General features: G+C 30.4%; 1 protein-coding gene across 1 annotated transcript; it reads right to left on the bottom strand.

Moving 5' to 3' along the window:
• Positions 1-711: 711 nt before the first annotated feature.
• On the bottom strand, positions 712-20,467 carry LOC107439631 (uncharacterized). The gene is made up of 7 exons (XM_071180037.1): positions 20,124-20,467; positions 17,070-17,229; positions 12,457-12,596; positions 7,509-7,634; positions 4,703-4,789; positions 3,484-3,628; positions 712-956 (listed from the first exon to the last, which is right to left on the bottom strand). The coding sequence occupies exons 1-7, from the start codon at positions 20,214-20,216 to the stop codon at positions 859-861; spliced, it is 849 nt and encodes a 282-aa protein (XP_071036138.1). The 5' UTR covers positions 20,217-20,467; the 3' UTR covers positions 712-858.
• Positions 20,468-20,970: the final 503 nt, after the last annotated feature.

Here is a 20,970-nt window from a genome sequence, read left to right as displayed (position 1 = left end):
AGTGAGAAAAATAATCACTCAATATATAACATGATATCACCCTATATTATACATTCCGTTTAGAGTATTTAAAACTTAAGTACACAATTTTTTTGATTTAATTGTCAATATAATTTGTCCTTAAAATGTCTTTTTCTATTCAAGTCCATTTCCATTTTGAAAGAAACTACATACACTTTAATGTTGATATAATTATGTAACCTATTTTCGGTAACTGCCTACCAGTTTGTATAATGGTCAGGGAACTGACCTCGCGCTAGTAAGGTCCTGGATTCGAATCCCGGACATGGCATGGATGTTCTTTCATTATCTGTCCTCACTGTGAGAGCAACGTTGACCCACCTACTATAATCCCTTGAAACAGTTGCCAACAAATCTGCCCTACTGATACCTGATTTTAGAGGCCAACTTTAGAAATCTTTCAGAACCTCCCAGCATTTTTGGCAAAAAAGCTATTCTAGGTGAGTTTTTAAATCGTCCAAAGAATTGTAATGTGCAAAAGTTTGATAAATATAGTGGATAGGATTTTTTTTTTTTGAAGAGAAGAGAATAAACCATGCTTTTTCCTAAAGAAACATGACATTTTCAGATTCATGTCCAATAGCATCTTTAATTCCTTTAACAGCAGTAATACTAAATAAAATTCGTCTTTCATAATTTTGTAAACATGTCATATGCTTTCAAACATTCTGATATTTTCAAACCTACCCATTTGTCACCGAAAACAATCACTAACTTTCTGGGCATCTCAATTACTTCGTATCATCCTTTTCCTTTCAATAATATGAATCAATGATTAGTTCAAATCAGAGGGATTTTATTGTTGTAAGAGATGTAGAAGTGGAAAGATCTTAGATCCTATGTAGATTGTATCCCTGTTAGAGAAGGAGACAGTAAGTAAGTTGCTTCACTATTTCTTGTAGTAAAACTTTGTGAGCCTCCATTGTCTTCAAACACTAAGTAAAGAAAAATAATTGTATTAGCTTTTATGTTAAATTATTGAAAAAAAATTAATGCACCAAGCACGTAGCTGGGTGCTAATATTTGGAGGAGGGGGTTCCAAATATTTTTTTAGAAAATTTCTGATCATATATATATATTTAATATTTAGTAAATATTATAATATTCTTAAACATATATTAATATTCGTTAGTATCATAATATTCAGTTAATATATATATTTTGATCATATATATGTATTAAATTATTTTTAATTAAAATATCCCAAATTTTTTTATGGTATTAACGAATATTACTTCTCATATATTTAGTTTTCGATTTTAAATATTTCAACCTGAAAATTTTGATCGGTTTACCATAACAGTAACTTTTATTTATTTATTATTTTTTTTATCCAATTTTGATCTACAGTAAAACTTCGTTAAATATTTTTCACCAAAAAGATTATTTTGCAGTAGTGTAAAATGTTTATTATTAATAATTTGCTTTACACTTTTATGTGCTGTTTTCTTCTTCTTTTTTTTTCTTTGGTACTAGAGGACCAAGCCTCCTGTTCTTTGCCGCTTTCCATGTTCAGCATTCATTTTTTTAAATTTTAATGTTTATTATGAGATAAATTTGATTAGTAAATATTTTAAAAGATCTCGTATCATTGTATTTCCTTTTTGAATCTATTATGATCCTGTCAGATGCATTAAATACAGTTTGCACTAAATCACTTTCTGCATGAAGCTGATCATTAAGTTCTGATCTTTTAATGATAATTTATTAATAACATATTAATATAACTTATGCGATAAAATAATAATTGTAAAACGGTTAATAAGTTGAGACACCGATTCAAATAATAAATTTATCTTAGAATGTAATAAAGAAATAACTCTTTTAAATTCTGAATTTAAGCAACAATCAAAATCAACAGCGTAATAATAGCAGAATAAAATAAGAAAAAAAAATATATAACTTTTAAATTTAGCTTACAAAAATATTTTACGGGAAAACTGAATCCTACAATGTGGTTTTTCGGCCAGTAAAAATGTACTGACAACAATGGAAAACTACGACACCATCATTAGATATCCCTATACATTAATTATTTTAATATGTTTACTGAACACAGTTTTAAATAAAATTTATTATGAAAGTAATTATAATTTAATCCCCTTTTAATATGTGTAAAACTATGAGTAATTATATTTATCATAAAATGTTCCATAATAAGGTAATATCACGCAATATAATAAAGTAAATGAACTACGTGAGGGTCGCGATAGCCTGGTTGGTAGAACGTTGGACCCGTGTCCAAGACGTTGTGAGTTCGATCCCACCTGCCGTGTAGTAAATGGTGGCTGGTGCATATTAAATCTGTTGGGTAACTAAGTCCTCCGAGTTCCCATAACACTTCAATATCTCTGAGAGTACTGAATTGGAGATTTATCGTTCTCTGGTTCAGGTCAAAATTACGATCCGTGGATGTATGAATGGGTTCACCCTATAAAAACGGGATGTGGCGTGCGTGTGTGTGGTTAGAGACGTATTCTTGGCTCTAGATGGCGCCACTGAAAGACAAAAAACGCATCCTCTGCTTTAAATTCGCTTGGTTTCACCAAGCATGCTTGCTGTTATTGACAAGTAGTATTAGAAACAGCAATAAATGAACAGCACTTTCGGTTTTAAGTCACTAATTTCGAATCATGATCAAAATTTTTATATTAACTGAAAGTATAAGAAATGGTGATAAATAAATATCGCTAGTAAATACCGCTGTAACTTTTATTAATTTTATACTAATGGCCCTCAAAGATATCGAGATCTTTATTTACTAACGATTATATCCTGTTTTTTTTTCCCCCCCTTTTTTTTTTTCTTTTTTTGTCGAATGAGAATGTATATAAAATGGTTTAACGACGTTTGTATTTATAGTGCATACACATATAAAAGAGTGTATTTATGTAATTAATGTTAGTTTGTAAGCTAATTTTCTTCATATATATTGTAGAGTGCCCCTTAAAGTTTTGATCCACCCTCTAAACTTTCGAGTAGTATCAGTCTAGTTATCACAAGGTCTTCTAAACATTCTATATAAAAAAATGCATCGTATAATAATTTATTGGAAACATAATACCATTTTACAACACCTAGACACCACTTTTATAGCTGAAACCGTCCATGAATTAAAAGGGTGATTGGTGATTCTAGAATTTAGTGGGCACTGTAGATAATTGAAAATAGTTTTTGAAAAAAAAAAAAAACTGCTTTATCAATGAGAAAGGGAGAAAAAACATTTCTCATTAGATATATTCGGAAGAAAAAAAAACCATCGCTTTTCGTTGATTTCTATGGCTAAAAGTTTTTTGGTGAATAAAAGAGCTTAACAAGTTTTTATAGAAATGGCTTTGATTAAAAAGAAATAATATTTGAATCCTTTTTAAATTTGATAACATCAATTTGTTGACAATAATTAGATTTTTCTTTTTAATTTCCAAAAAACCTATGTAGTTTTTCGAAAGTCATTTTACTTACTTCTCTCTTTCAATCCTTTACCAAAATGGTAAATTGCAAAATACGATGTTGAAAATATCAGTAACATCCATATGATCAACGCAAAAGAACCACATACAAAAGTACTGTTATAAATTGCATCAATATTTGAGTGTGTTGTTACAATCTATAATAGGAAAAATACAGAATTTATAATAGAAAAGAAAAATTGATACTAACAAATAAATAAATAAATCATTACTTCTTAATGAAGTATGTGAAATTTCAACATGTTTTAATAGAAAATAGCTGATACGTATCTTTGTTGCCTGTAGACGTTGAGGTAAATATTACACACTTTTTAATGTAATATTATACGCTTATTTTAATAAAATGATACTAGAATAGAAAAATGAAGTAAATAATTTTTTAACTTCGTTTTTAAAGTTCATGAAAATTAGCGAAATAATTTTATTTACTCATTTTTAACATTTAAAATAAGAAATGTGGAAGAATTTTTAGAGGTGATAGAAGTTTATTGATAGTTAGTGATGCACTCTAAGTTTTTTGTTTTAAGTCTGAAATAATAATTCCTTTTTTTTTCAATCAGCTTAAAACGCAATTTTTAAAACTTCAATTTTTTAGTTTATTAATTGTTTTTGGTCTAATTCAATACATCTTTTTGTTATGGAATAATTTTTTATCCAAAAGGTATCTTATTCAACGTAACATTTTTCTTTCTCCAATATATTATATTTTAGTCAAAAAAGTGTCATACAATATCTTATTCAAAAAGTCTTATTGAATTCAAAGTAAATATTTTTTTAAATAAAAAAAGAGCGCTAGTTAATTCGAAAATAATTTTATAAATAGCAGCTTATGAAAAATGATTTTTTTAAAATTCAGAATAAAATAAGGCATATTAAAACACATTTTTGTTGAATAATTATTCTACAGTGTTAGATAAAGATTGTGAGTAAAGTAAAATTCGAAAGCTTAGTTAAAAACAAAAGACTCATTCACGTATTTAAATAACTCTAAAGTAAATTAAAATATGGAGATTAAATAAAGTTGCTAATTGGTAAAATTTAAGTTAGATTCAAATTTCAGAGAATTTAATTGGAAATTTGTTCATACCACATAATGCGATCTTATAAACATGTTAATCGTATTTGTCTGTTATTATCTTATACGCATGCTAAAAATTTAAATTCTTGTATTTGAAATTAAAAAAACAAAAACTACTTATGCTTATACTTACATAAATGAATTTGTATGTGATATAAGTTGGTTCAGCAAGGGCCAAGATGTAAAATAGAATCATCAAAGATTTATTCTCATATCGTAACTATAGAAAAGAAAGAAAGAAAAAAAACATGCAAATTCAATTTAATAAATTTAAATTTTTCCGAATTCAGATATTCGGAATAGCAATTAAGAAATATAACTTTAACACTAATTTGTTTTAATGTTTGATAATTTAAAAATTGATTGATTGATAATTTTATAATTAATTGATAATTTAAAAATTCGATTGATTAATAATTTTAAAATTGATTAATAATTTAAAAATTGATTGATTGATAATTTAAAAATTGATTGATAATTTAAAAACACGACACACGCATTTCTTACTGTAATAGTGGGCTAAGCCCCCTGTTCGCTGCCGCTCACCAACCCCCATGATAGCTTAGCAATAATTGTTGTTTCTTGGCCCAAAACAGTTGAAATTATTCAATTAAACATATATGAACTAAAAATAACACTTGTGTCACCAATATCCTTTTACCTTATGAATTCCTTTTACCTTATGAATTTTACCTTATGAATCCAAAGATTTCTCTTCTGATACTGTTGAGATCTATTAGTGGAAATAAATCATTTTTTGAAATTTAACTACATATATAAAATATATGTAGTTGTAAAAAATTTGGTGCGTTCACAACTGTAATTTAATATTTTTGTTTACTAAACGGACGGATATATAATACAATATTTGCACTCATCACTTTGTGCATGAAGCTAAAAGTTAAGTTCTAAATCATTGAACAAATGTCTTTAACCGCAATTCACATTAGTATAGTAATACAGAATTAGTATATTAATATATAGTTAGATATAAAAATCTAATGATGGCGTCGCAGTTCTCTATTGTTGCCCGTGCATTTTTAGTTGCTGGAAAATCGCTTGGTAGGATCCAGTTTTTCTCCATTGATTTCCATATTGTTTTGGTTGTCATCAGCATAAAATTAAAAAATGTACTGTTTTTCTACAAATATTTTTGTATCCCTAATTTAAAGTTATTTTCCTGTATTGCTATTATTACGCTTTTTATCCAAAAGTATAAAATTAAAGGAATTATTGCTTTTTTTATTTTTTATTACTGAATGCAATTCTGCATTACTTTTTAAGATAAAGTTATTTAAAAAGGTGATCTAATCTTATTAACCGTTTCACAATTATTACTTTTGGGCAAATAGCATTAATATACAATTATAAATTACAGTTAAGGAGATCTGCTAAATTATTTAGAACTTAAGCAGCTTCATGCACAAAGAGATGCAAGCAAAAATAGTATTTAATATATCCGCCCGTTTGGTTAGCAAAAATATTAAATTACGGTTGTAAACACATAAAATTTGCTTGAACAATATAATGTTAAACAATATAAATGTTATTTTAAAAAATGATTACTTAGAAAAATGACTTCTGTTCACCAATAGATCTAAATATTTATAATACTAACAGAAAATAATATTTGGGCGTGGAAAGTGGAGGCACAAGCGTAAGCAAACAGAATCCTTTTAGTACATACATGTTAAATGAATTATTTTAACTTTAGTCGAAAAACTGTTTTCTGACATGAAACAACATATATTGCGAAGCAATAATCGGGATTGATGAGCGGCAGCGAACAGGAGGTCAGCCTCCTAGTATTAAGATAAAAATTCTTAGTAAAAATAGGATTTTCTTTAATGTGAAAATAACCACTGTGAAAATAAATTAAAAATTATGCTCCGATTTACTCGGGGTTTAAGAATGTGTTTTTGTTGAACGATAGTTTTGAAATTTTACATTCTACAACACAAATATGTGTCAGAAGTCTGCAAAGAAAAAGTGACCGGTTATTTAATGAATTTAAGTCGCCACTTTCTTTTGTTGACTCTCCACGTGGCGAGTGGTTATTTTCAGGTCTATCGCAAATTCATCGCAGGCACAACTCGTGGTAACGAGAATCGGTCGTGGGCACAATTCGTCACAAGCACGACGAATTGTACCCATGACGAGACAAATCATGCTTGCAACGAATTGTTGCCTAGACGATTTGTGCCCACGACAAAGTTTCGCTTATGACAAACCGACGCGACATCCAACTCACGCAATCATCATTAAATTTCTCACCTCCCTTGATGTTAGAAAGATGTGTTTGTATAAGACANAAAAAAAAAAAAAAAAAAAAAAAAAAAAAAAAAAAAAAAAAAAAAAAAAAACAGTTTCATACCGATATTTGTAATGGTCGGGGTAATTAGCCTAATTGACAAATGATGGTAAATTCGTAACACGTTAAGACAGGATATTAAGTCTCAAATTAGTCAAATTGGACCATATGTTCCTTAACAGGTTAACAGGTATAAAAGAAAAACTAGAAAGTTTTTTTTCCCGATATCATGTCATAATCGGAGCAATTTGAGGTGGCTACCCTACCTCGGGGGTAGTGACAAATTACAAGTTTTTTCCAAAGTAGAAATCTTAAATTTAATGGCGAAAATTCAGAGCAACGCTGAAGATAGAAAGTGCCAAAACAGTGTGTTTGTGCAGGTTAAGGACTATGTGGAACTACCAAGTGGTTCGTTCATGTAACATAACAGCTGCCGGTGAATGGTTTATTATGAATGAATTTTTACATTTTGAATAATGTAATGTAGAATACTATTTTTATGAAATGATTGTACTGTTTTTAATGCACAGAAATCGCCTTAATATTAAATTTTCTACACAGATATTTCTCTTGAAATATTGGGTATTTTAAGCAAATTAATTCTAAAAAAATTGCGCTATTTACTTACACCTAAAAAACCAACAAGGATGAAAAGAAATGTAACAGGTATTCCAGATGCGAGAATAATTGTCTGTGTTGTTTCTCCTAGCAATATCACATCTGCCTTGCCCATGACTAAAACCAACATACTAAGCTTAAAAAAAGGTAAAAAGTAAGTAAACGAATAAAATAAAAAACAAAGCAGAACAATAATACATAAATGCAGAAAATAAGCAAAGAAAATAAAAAATAAAAATTACAGTAAACAACAGTAAGCAATAACATTACAGAAAATAAAACATAAGAATAAACAATAAAAGACCTCAAACAAAAAATACATATTAAGGGTGGTGTTGTAGTTTAAAATTGAAGCTTTTCTTCGAGTTAAAAGCACTTAAACCGTGACATTTCTTAAATTTTTCTGGTGCGAAGAACTTTGTAGCTTTTTGAGGAAGAGTTACGAAAATAGTTGTGAACACGTTTTAATGGTAATAATTTTTTTCCAATTTTAAATTTGTTTACAGAAAACTCTGCTAAAAATTTCAAGAAAGGAACATAATAAACATAATAGCAAAATTATAATTCAAGAATGAATAATTCGGTCATTAATAAGTTAAACACTAAGAAATAATTGAAAATTAATAAAAATTGCAATTTTTGATGAGATTATTATTATGTTGGTGAATAAAGTTTAGCAAATAATCTTTTGACTAAACTATTTTCTGTTACCATTTATCTAATTGTATCTAAGTTTATAGTGTTATGGAGATTTCGAAGAATTAATGCAATTATAAACAAAAGTCAAAACCTTTAGGCAAATCAGAATCGTAAGAAAATATTTATGTTTATTCCAAGAAAGTAATATTTTTTGAAGATTTTGTTACATTGCATCGTAAGAATACGATCATTAAATCAAAAAAATATTTTAAAAGTATTTCTTGTTGTACATCGCCATAGTACCGCCGGGGACTGATCTCTAAGACACTGTTCCTAGTAGATCACCGAAGTTAATCATCACTATCTGCGGTCAATGTGTGGGTGGCTGATCATTTTGATCACCTGCAAAGGAACCGAGGGTGAGCCGCATTGGTCCTCGTTAAACTGTTCTACACGCACAGCATCGGCTACTGGAGTGAGAGTGCCATCCCTTCTGCAGAAGATCAAAATTGTATTGACATGTCTTCAGATCTTCCTCAGGGATGCTTCCCAGACCATCGCCAATAGCCCATTGTGCAGCTCTAGTGCGACGTGAATGAACTACAACTACAACAACTTTTCCGAATTGTGCTATTAGCCCATCTACATGACAAAAGCTTATAAGCCTTAACTGAGCAGACAAGCCTGCAAATGTATGTTGTATCAGTATACACAACCCCCCTTTTTGCCTGCGTAAAAGCGACTAGCGTCCTCAAAATGCTAAAAATCTTGTATCGAAATAAAGAAAGTTTTCGAAAGATCATTTCTTTACTTTTTGAGAAAAAAATTCTTTCTGTTAGAGAAATCCGTCGAGGTATTTCTTGTTGTCGTATGCCATTAAGGCAAGAGGGGTGCGCTTCCTCTTGTTTTCCAGTGGCACCTTCTATGGCCAAGAAATTGACTTCTGCCACACACATACCTCTCAACCCATTTATAGGGCGAATTCATTCATGCATCCATTTATTCATCCACAGATCATAATTTTGACCTGAACCAGAGAACGATCAATCTCCAATCCATTACCCCTAAAGATATGATTTATTATAGGAACATGGAGGACTTTGAGACCCGACAGATTTAACCTGCATCATCATAATGACACAAGAGAGCCTTCGACCAGGCAGGTGGTATCGAACTCACAACCTCTTGAACATGGGCCCAACGCCCTACGAACTAGGTTATTCCGACCGCAAGGTATCTCTATTCTAAGAATATAAATTTGGAACGACAAAGCAGCCAGTTTTCATATATTCGTATAGAAATTTTAAGACTTCTTTTCTTAAGTTCTTTTTTTGTTTTTACTTTCTTGAGAAAACTGCTTACGTAACTTAATAGCCTACGTAAGATGTTTTTAAAATGTATTTTTTTTACAATTTTAATCGAAGAATTTTTTGTGATTAGTATTGCTCGAACCCTTTTCCTAAGATGCTAATGCAATATTTGAATAACCCCTTAAAAGTTTAATTTTGCATAGAGATAAAAATTCTACCTAACATCATATAATTTTAATGTTAAAGTGTGCAAAAAAATAAATAAATAAACGGACCATCCTGAATAACGTTTGATCTAATGATCAGATCTTCACGTTCCAGAACTTCCAGGCGATATTTTTAGATACGAAAGCAGACACAAAAACATACTTTATCTGAATACACATTTTTCTCGACGGATTCGAATTTCTGACCCCAAAAAATATTGGGAGAGTAAAATATATTATCTGGAAAATATAATCTCAATAGTTTGGTCAGGAGAGAGGTCCAAAGTTTGGTCCCCTTAATGTTAATTTTACTTTTTGCGTATTTTCTTATATCTCGAGAATTTTTTAAGCGAATTGAAAAAATTTTGCACGCAATTATAAAATTCATTATCCAAAAATAATTCCACGTAAAAAATAACTTTTAGTAAATTTTATGATTGTTTATTATTTTACTTAAGAATGGCCGAAAAATTTTGAAATGTCAGCTATGCAGTTTTTTTCTTCATCATTTTAAAGTATGTAATTTTGCATGGCAAAATACAAAATTTGAGCGAAATTGGTTGAACAGTTCCTGAGAAATTGAATTTAAAAAAAGTCAGATATTTAAAATTCGATTTCTGAGGAACTATTTAACCGATTTCGCTCAAATTTTGTATTTTGCCATGCAAAATGACATACTTTAAAATGATGTAAAAAATTGCATACCTTACAATTCAATTTCTTTTTTACCATTATTAAATGAAATAATAAATCTTTACTAATTCCTGATCAAACTATGGGGACCATATGAGCATATTTCCCAGATTGCGGCTACCCCCTATATTTTGGGGGTCAAAAATCCAAATCCGTTGAAAAAAAAAGATATATTTATTCAAAGAAAGTACGCTTTTGTGCCTGATTTCGCAATTTAAAATATCGTCTGCATTTATTAATTAGCATATTTGAAGTCACCCCCTTGAGCCATTAAGTCTTAGAAGATGCGATCATGAGATTAAAAGTTATTAAGGGTGGTCCGTCTATATCTTGAGCACTGTACATACTAACTTGTAGTTGCATATCAAATTTCAACAATGAGCTGCAGATGTAATAAATTTGACAGGACTTTTGTAATGATGCAGTTGCACCGACTGTATAAAATACCAAGTTATTGGAATGGAAATATCGAATGCACAGAAAAACTCCGAGACCAATTAAGAATGGACTGAAAACACCAATGATTGTTAAATAGCCTGAAAAGAAAACAAGCTTCACAATGATTTTAAAACAGTGCTATAGTGCTAAAACTTAAGATAAGGTATAAACCTAAATATTGCTATCTAGACGAATAACTAAGTCGAATGAAATCTATTCGAAGTGGATAGGACTAATTAATTTAGAAGTTCTTGACGTGCTATGCATAAAAAGTAGATTATTTACTTGCACCTATTTACGCATCTGGCATTTGTATCTGTTACCGGCAAATTATGAAATCCGGCATTATATATAATGCCTAGGCATTATATATTATCCCTGAAACTAGCCGGCAAAGTATGAGATGATTTATATTTCACAAATGACGGATGCTATTTAGGCAAAGTATGAAATAAACGTCCTGATGAGGTTATTATGTAAATGATGTGCATGTTACTGTGAATGACCGAAATCGGTGGTTGTTGACTTTCACCGGTGAATGTTGAAAATCACATAGTCGCTTTGGTGAATGTCCGAAATATTTATTACATCCGATTTGATATTAATTTATTCGTGGATATAATTACATTTATTCGATATTTTAATTCTTACTGGCGATAGATTAGAAGTAACATAATTTTTTCGGTGCTACTCACACTATTTTAATCATATCTTTAGCTTTGGCTACATTAATACAATATTAGAAAGCACTATTTTTGAGGATGTAATCGCGTGAGCTGATGGCGAGATTATAGCTTTTCGTTAATTTATTTTCTAACTTTAATAAATTTTTAATTTTTTTAAAAATATTGCAGGTATAGTATACGATTGATTTGGCTAAGAGTCAAAATTTACCAGATGTTGTCAAAAATAATCTTCGTCTGTACGTTATTTTAGAGACCACAAAATAGCAAGTTCGAACATTATTTTTAAGTGTCAACGAGGTATCATGAAGAATACGTTTAGAGGGGACAGCTAGGGGCCATTTAAATATTACGTAAGCATAATTTCGGCGTTTTTAGTCACCCTCCCTCTCAACTAGATATAGAAAACGAGCAAATTATAATCCCTTTCCATGCTTACCTAAGAGAGTCGCAGCACCTCATCCATAATTTTTGTTTTAACTTTGACATTTGTTGCTGTAAAGCACTTATAAGATTAAATTTAAATAAAAATGTAACTTCACATAAAGAAAAATGCGCATTTTAATTCCTTTTAAAAAATTTTCGAGTAATATATTTTTGAGAAGAATTTAAGAATTTGTTTTGCTTTCTTTCGGCGGTCAAAACTCTTGCCCTCCGAAACTCTCTGAAAAAAATTTATGCCTATTTTTTTCGTCCACAAATTTATTTAAGATTAATAATTTGTCAAAATGTAATTCCCCCCTTTTTTTTACATTTTTAAATTTTTATTTTTGTATTTAAAAGAATGAAAATAAGGTAATTTTAGAGCCTTATATAAAAGCATTGCTTAAATCTCTTCTTCTTTATTAGTACAAAAAAAAAAGAAAAAAAGAGGAAGACTTCTCTTTTATTAGGTGCTTACGTAGCATTTAAATTGCCCCCTCGTTGGATTTACAGTAATCGCTAGTGATACAATCAAAGAAATATGTTTTAACTTAAGACAGACTTACTAGTTTTATAGCATTTGTGTCTCCTGTTACATAATTTACTATGCAGTATATTAAAACAGTGATGTTACTAACTACAAATACCATCAATTCGTCAAATCTCTCAGTAAACATGGAATGTATGACATACATGTAACAAAAGACTAGAAAAAAAAAACCCAAAGAATATTTTATTAGAAAAATAGCACTTATAAAATAAAATACTATTTTTTTATGTATTTTAAAAAAACTAGATTGTTCCGTTTTATACGTTAAAACTAATTAAGTTTCTTAATACAATGCTGCGTGAAAATTGTATTTAATTTGCAAATTTACTGCAAGTATTCAAAAACATAAAAATCCTTTTTTTTTAGAATAAATTTTTTTTTGTTAGTAAAAAGTAGGCATGATAAAAAGTGGATACATTTTTATTAAAAAGTAAAGTATGTACAATTTTAATACTTTAATCGATTTTGTGTTACAAATTTAAAATTCATGGCGATAAGGTAAAATCGTAAAAAGTCAATCATAAGAGTATGCAAAGTATACATACCTAGTCTTCTTAGATTTCTTTAAAATTAAAAAAAAAGGGTACTTTAATTTTTTTAATTTTATCACGTAGAATGTAGACACTATGAAACAATCCAAACATGTAGAAGTTTTTGTGTAAAAAAAAATTATAAAAAAAAAATGTATTAGAAAAAAATTTAAAAATTAAAAAATTTAAAAAAAATTTAATTAAAAAAAAAGGTACTCTATTTTTTTATCTATCACGTAGAATGTAGACACTATGAAACAGTCCAAAAGTGAAGAAGTTTTTGTGTAAAAAAAAATTATAAAAAAAAACTATTAAAAAAAATTTAAAAAATTTAAAAAAAATTAAAAGGTTGAAAAAAAAAGAGTATTTTAATTTTTTTTATTTATCACGTATAATGTAGACACTACGAAACAGTCCAAAAGTGTAGAAGTTTTTGTGTAAAAAAAAATTATATAAAAAAAATTATTAAATAAAAATTAAAAAAATTAAAAAATTGAAAAAAAAAATTAAAGAATTAAAAAAAATTAAAAAATTGAAAAAAAATTTAAGAATTAAAAAAAAAATTAAAAAAAAGGAAAAAAAATAAAAAAATTAAATTAAAAAAAGGGTACTTTAATTTTTTTTTATTTATCACGTATAATGTAGACACTAAGAAACAGTCCAAAAGTGTAGAAGTTTTTGTGTGAAATACCTTAAACGTAATACTTTACACATAATTTTTCACATGAGTTGATTGTGAAACCTTTAATGAAGACCACCTCTATACAGCAACCTCCTCTATATAACGACCTCCTCTATTTGCGACCACTTTTGGGACGCACGGAATTTTTTCCATAGACTTTGTTGAAGAAAACCTTTAGGAGAGACTATCGAAACCTCTCCCAGCGGACAAACCTCTGCACTAAATACGAAAAGGGTCAAATAGGAAAACTCGAAAAAATATCAAAACGAAAAATATTAACAAAAAAAATCAGTAGTTTAAAATGTATTCGAAATATTTATGTGAGTCTCTTATTTTAGAGAGCTCTTTTTAACAATCTCTGAATGAGATCTATAACCTTATGTTGTAGTCAGACGATGCTATCAATGATTTATTTTTGGAGTTGAAAGTTAAATTAGAAAAAAAAAGTTATCTTAGACAAGACTACGCTTCTCAAACCTGTTTAAAGCTAACTAATTTTTATGGTATAAAATTAAATACTAACGGAAACAAAAAACATTATTATAGAAAATACACTACTCAAAACAATTAAAAGGATATTGTAAGTCTTGTATAAAATAACGGTATAAGCAACCTTTTGTTGTTGCACAAAATGGAAGAAGAGAGAGTCACAAATGCAAATTTTTCTTACTTCCAAACTTCGCAGTATGCAAATTTTGAATTTGACATCGAAGACGACGCTTTAGCGCAGCGAATTTGATTTGACTTTCAACTTAATGTAAGACAAAGCGCAAAAGAATGATCGACATTCAGTAAGCTCGTTGTCCTGATGAGTGCAATGGCTTAACGAAGTCATTTAATCGAATCAGAAGCTTGGGGGGTTCTTGGCCGGTTAGAGGGGGGTCACACACAACCCGAAGTAGCAGAAGCCATTGGAGTTTCAGGGCAAGGGAGTTGACGTAAGAGAAGGGATCACGGTGAAGACGTAGACGTGCAACAACGCCTAATGAAGATCGTTATTTAACGCTAACGGCTCAATCTCTTCTTCAACAGCACCTTCGTTCGGCTACTGGCACCACAGTTTCGACACAAACTGTCCGATGAGATTTACAATGTAGATCTGAATGCTTACCGACCAATGGTGTGAGTCCCGTAAACAGAAAGGGACTGTCGTGCCCGCAGGGAGTGGGCAACAGAGCATGTGAACTGGAGTGGAAATGAAAGGAGCAATATTCTTTTTTCTGACGAGTCACGTTTTTCTGTTCATTCTGATAATAGGCTTTTTTTTCATCTGGAGGGAACGTGGAGCTAGAAAAAATCCCGAGTTCGTGCACGAAAGTGTAAGAGTTGACGGTGGGGGAATGATGGTCTATGCTGGCATCTAAATTGATGGGCTCACTGATCTCCATATCATTCGAAATGGAGCTCTGACCGGTCGATGATACAGGGATGAGATCCTGAGACTAAATAGACGGCAACTGCAGGTGCTAACTTGGTGAATTTGCTTTTGGAGGAAGGAATCATACAAATGGATTGGCCAGCGTGCTCTCCGGACATGAACGCATTCGAGCATATTTGGGATATTCTAGGCAAGGAAATCGCTGGTTGCATACCACCCCCACAAACTTTTCAAAAACTGGAAAGATTACTTCTGGAGGAGTGGGGCAGAATACCACAGCCCCTCATTAATAACCTCATTGACTCGATGCCTCAAAGGTGTCCAATGTTGCTGACCGTTTGGGGAAACTATTGTGACATTGTGTCACTTAATTTGAATTTTCTAACAAAATTGTGACCTAAAATTACTGCTTCATTTACAAAAACTTTTTTAGATCCTGTTTGATCAAGGAAAGAAAAATAGGTATGTAGAAAAATAAGTCTTCCGTTATTGTTTTTGTAAAATGTTGTACCTCACCAATTGCCTTAAATGGGATATTGCGGCACATCGTTTTTTTTTGTTGTTGGTACGAACCATTTTTTTCGTTTTTCTAAAAATTTACTTTTCTATCAATTCTTTTTGTACACGGCCCTAATACAACAACTATACACCCAACTAAAAACGATTTTCTTTTAAGGAAATTTTAAGGAACAAATTGTGTTTTTTTCCTTTTGTATCCAAATGCTCCTTAAAACGCATTTTTTTCCTTCTGCCAAACAAAAGTCATTTTATCTCGTATAGCCTACTACGTCTGTCGATAGTGTATCAATCATTCAAACAATTCTCCAGATGCAAGATCAACCCACAAACTCAATATCCTTCAATTGTTTTGAGTGTAGTTCCATCATTCATAGCTGGTAGTTTTTATTTTACTCATAATTTTATTAGTTTTGGTATTATTTTTTGACGCTACGTTTTATTCATCTATCCAGTTTTCCTGACGCGACACAAGTGGTATTTTCACACCAAGAAAATGACGCTGACTGAAATTAAAATCGTTTGCAAAAAATCATGTACCTTCGATAGCATTTTGAAGTCAATGGAGGTAACCCAAGAACGATCAACCTCCATTAACGAACATTCTACTGTGGAACAGAGAGTAGTCGCTTCTGCTAGGCTTCACTGTATTAATAGACAAATAATCGACGAACAATAATGAATAGTTTATTATAAACTTGATTTTCTAAAATAAAAGCCTATAAAATAGTTGCACACAGAATGACTGTATTTTCATTAATACGGTTTTTGATGATCCTCCGCTACAAAATAAATAAGTAAATAAATAAAGCTATTACCTTACACTTGAAACAAACCTATAATTTTAAATTATATAAGCCACATTGTCTTGAAGAATTATCTAGACCGTTACAAATGACAAATAAGTAAAATATTTTAAAAATTATTAAACTTTTTATAAAAAATCGCCAATTTGGTGATCTTTTTCCTCCTAGATGAAACTTATCAAAATCAACGCTTTATTCTAATTGTTTGTAAATTTTTATGAGCCCAGATAATGCAGCATTGGAGTGAGTTTTTAAATATCAAAAATTAGACCATAAACGTTTTTCATTTTCTAAAAACTGTGGCTTTTCTCCATATTGAAGTTTTGCGCCATTTTAAGAATAAGCATAGAAGATGCAAGCTGAAAATGGGCTAAACTTAAACTTCACCTAACAGTCACAGCAATTATAAAAATAATATATTATTCGCAAAAAAGCATCATTTCATGCGACTACAGAGCCTTTAAAAAACAGACCTAATGGGTATAGGATTGTCATCAATGGGGGATTGGATATTCCACGATGAACATCCTAATGTATATATAAACGTAATCTAAATTATGCCATAAGTTTTTACATAAACAAATCTAATTCAATTCTAAATTATTTAAATTTATAAAAATTCAAGAACTTAATCAATCAATAAATAGAATATATAAATAATACAATAATGCATGAATTTGAACAATAAATTTACATGAATAATTTTAAAAAAAATACCTGTTGTAAGTAGCAAAAGAACGGCGAAAGTAAAATCGCTCTCATTTGCATTAATTACAGTCAATCTCTCGATTGTTATTCCAAGTGAAACAGTTAGAGCTATTAAAGATGTTGTCAGGTACACCCATTCCAAAGTTGTAAAAGAATTAAAAGCTCGAATCTATAATCACAATGAAAAGAAAAATACCTGACTAATTCTCAGAATATATATATATATATATATATATATGCATTTTTTAATAATTAGTTTCAGATAGCTCAGTTAAAAGGGAAAATATTTATTGTTGTTGTTAACGTATGCCTGTTAAGGCAGAGGGGTGAGATTGTTCTTGTTTTCCAGTGGCGCCATCTATGGCCAAGAATTCTACTTTTGCCACACCCGTTTATAGGGCGGACCCATTCATACATCAATTCATTCATCCACAGATCGTAATTTTGACCTGAATTAGAGAACGATCAATCTGCAATCCAGTACCCCCAGAGTTTTGATCTGTTATGGGAACATGGAGGACTTTGCGACTCGACAGATTTAACGTGCATCAGTCACCATTTACTGCACGGGGAGTCTTCGGTCGGCGGGGTTCGAACCCACGAACTCTCGGACATGGGCCCAGCGCCCTGCCGACCAGGCTATTTTTGAAGCGAATTAATAATTAAAGTGTCTAGTATTTAATAAATATAAAAATACTTGTGTCATTCAAAAAATTAATTAGCTAATCAATAGGGAAAATGCCATAGATAGATTTAATTTTTTAATCAAGTATCTTATCTGAAAAAATGCATATTGTACCATTGCTGTAGCATTGGGCCATGTTGTAGCATTTCTATATTATGATGTCCCTTTAGCACTTTTTTTATGCGTACAAAATTCCATATTTTTCAATTCAGTTGTTTTTGCTTTACGAGAGAGAGAGGCACGTGCGATGAAAATATTTTAAAACAATGGTGATGGCAGTAACTTTTTTTAATAAACACGGTGTTGTACCTTTTAAATGTGATGATCAAACATAATTTTGTTTTCAATTGTTTATCGCTGTTTTTCGAAGCTCTGCCGCCAAGGAAAATAAGAAAGCCATAGTTTAAGTGCCTTTCATTTGATGCAATGCGATGATTTTAAACTGTTGTATATATATAATTTTGCCTTGAAGAATTATTTGAGCCTTAAAACAGATAAATAATTTAAATATTTTTAAAATTTATTAAACCTTTTTAAAAATCGGGCGACACTTTCCCACCTAGATGAAAATTATCAAAATCACTACCTTATTCTCATTTTGCAAATTTTTACGAGCCCATTGAAATAAGCAGCATTGAAATAAGTTTTTAAAAATTAAAAAATTAGACCACAAATGCTTTTCATTTTCACAAAATATGGCTTTTTTCCTTATTGAAGTTTTGCGTCATTTTCAAATAGTGTTGGCTTTAGATAGGCTAAACTTAACCGAACAGCAGGAACCGGGGACAGGGGGTGGGGCGCATTTATCACAGCCGCATTTAACATTAAAATTTTTCACTAAATATTTGAGTAATTAAATTTACAATTACAAAAAATATATAATTTTTTGTGTGTCTGAATTTAAAAAAAAAAGAAAACCTTCTCTATTTGAAGCAAGCCTTAAATATAGACTTTCCTTCTGTCCACGCCCTCATTGGCGAGATTGTAANTCTGTCTAACACTCATGATTAACAGTTGCAAACAACTCACACCAGTTATAAAAATAGCATATTCTTCGCAAAAAGCATCATTTCATAATACGACGAAGTCTTTCGATAAACAGTTTTATGACTACCATATAAAATTAAGCTCAAGGCGTAGTTTGAAAGTGTGAAATTATTCTATTTTCGCACAGTTTTTCGATGATAACTTTCGACGGCTGTGTTACTCATCACAATTTTTTTTTCTCTTCCAAAAAACAGTTAACTGGAATATTACATCTTTTTTTGCCGATGTATTAGTGAATAATTAGCAAATAATTGCACTAGTAGACTTCGTACTAATGATGTTTCTTTTTCCATTCATTAAAATGTGCAGGGCCAGCGTGACCTATTCCTAATTCATATTCGACGATTTTAAGATTGTAAAGCTAACTAGTTTCTAAAATACAATTTCTCCAACGAATGTGATATTGAGGAATAGGAATTAATTTAATTAAAAGATGCACTTAAAAAGATTTTTTTTAAGACAGTAGGCGGCAATAGCTGTCATTTGCCGACATATTGCAAAAAAAAAAAAAAAAAAAAAAAAAAAAAAAAAAAAAAAAAAAAAAAAAAAGTAGAAATCCGACGGCTATAGACATTTGTGGCAAGTTGTTGAAAATAAACTAAAGGCATATGTTAAAAATTATTGTTCAAAAATCATTCTAAACTATTTTATTCAAAATTATATTTCAATATTGAGAGTATAATTATGTGAACTAAACTAAACTCAGTGGCGCGACAGCCCATAGAGGGCCAAGGCCTTCTGCGACCATCTCAGTTTTCTTGACCTTTGGGCTCTGAGGTACAAGAGTCGATGTTCCGGTTGAGTGGTCAGCCCAACGCTCAACCCCCAGTGTTTGACTCCCTAGCATGCTTGGTACTCTATTTATCGACCAACTGAAGGGATGAAAGGGTGAGTCAACCTTGCCCGGCCCAAGGATGGAACCAGGGACCTGTGACAGCGCGTAGCGCTACCGCTCAGCCACCGGGGGTCAATTATGTAAACACAAAACGTAATTACTTGATTAAAAACTTCATTCACTTCAAAAATATGGAAATAGGAAATAACAGTCGACATATTTCAAGCGCTGAAAAATAGGGGCCCATTTTCAAGACTAGCCCTGTCGACTGTTATTTCTTATTTATATATTTTTAAGCGAATGAAGTTTTTAATCCCATAATATCTTACACTTCTGTTTCTCGGAATTATTTATTTAAAAAACGTAATTGCAATGCAAAAAAAAGATTTTTTTAATGCCAAGTAAAACATTGCCTCTTCCATTTTCATTCTTACATATATTTAAACATATAACAATTATAAAGGAAGTCCTATAATGTATAAATATCATCACTTACTTTACCAAAAAATGTTTGTTGAATTCTAGGTGGTATAGGCCTAAACGAATTTAATAAAATTGGAACCTCTGAATCTCCATTTGTAGTTTCCATTTCGATATATTTATATAATAAAAAAACGTGATTAAATACTATAGAGTCTTACTCTAAATAATAACACAGCGAGTGGAACCCGAGGAACAATTGAGGGCCATCGCAATTGAATTTGAAGTATTAACGGCAAAAGATAATTGATAAATCTCAAATGGCTAACTTATAAAACTGAGAAATTTTCTTTTGAAATTCGAAATCACTCTAGTAGTAAACAGCTTCCAACTTTCGCTTTCACTTCTTACCCTAGTGACTACTTGATGACTGTAACATCCTCTTTTCGAACAATGTTATTATCATCAACTGATAGCACTTTTTCTTAAAGCAAAAACTCAAAAGATAATTTAAAATAAAACGATAAAATATGAACTTTTATATCTTCATCATCTTACCGTGTATTGAGCCCGAATTTTTTTCGCATTTTGCGTTTCTGATTTTTGCTGCAAGCAACATAAATGGTTGTTTCCCATTTTACTTAATTTAAAATTAATACATACATACACAAATACTATTGAAACAATCGGAAAATGAAAAGTGAAGCACGTGTTAGTTAAGTATGGCTTAGTTAGTTTTGAAATGACAGATTTGTAACACGTACTATACTTTGCTCGAATTTTGTTCCGTAAGAAATAAGACAAAACTGTTATTTATCACAATTATTATTAATGAATGAGTTTTGGTGAGAACTCATGGAAACTAATAAAGGGTTTGGCTGTAATAAAGTGATATCCCATATTTTTCAAGCGTGACAATATAA

The sequence above is a fragment of the Parasteatoda tepidariorum genome, chromosome 4, assembly GCF_043381705.1.
Source record: "Parasteatoda tepidariorum isolate YZ-2023 chromosome 4, CAS_Ptep_4.0, whole genome shotgun sequence".
Taxonomy (NCBI): Eukaryota; Metazoa; Arthropoda; class Arachnida; order Araneae; family Theridiidae; genus Parasteatoda; species Parasteatoda tepidariorum.
Note: the sequence above shows the minus strand (reverse complement) of the source record. Positions and strands in the feature narration are given on the sequence as shown.

What these genes read in the sequence shown, in the direction of transcription:
- LOC107439631 (XM_071180037.1), bottom strand. Translation starts at nt 20,216, where the DNA reads ATGGAAACTACAAATGGAGATTCAGAGGTTCCAATTTTATTAAATTCG. An exon ending in TCTTTTGCTACTTACAACAG is followed by an intron (nt 12,597 to 17,069) that starts GTATTTTTTTTA and finishes TTTTTTTTCTAG; the next exon opens with TCTTTTGTTACATGTATGTC. An exon ending in TCACATACAAATTCATTTAT is followed by an intron (nt 3,629 to 4,702) that starts GTAAGTATAAGC and finishes TTCCTATTATAG; the next exon opens with ATTGTAACAACACACTCAAA.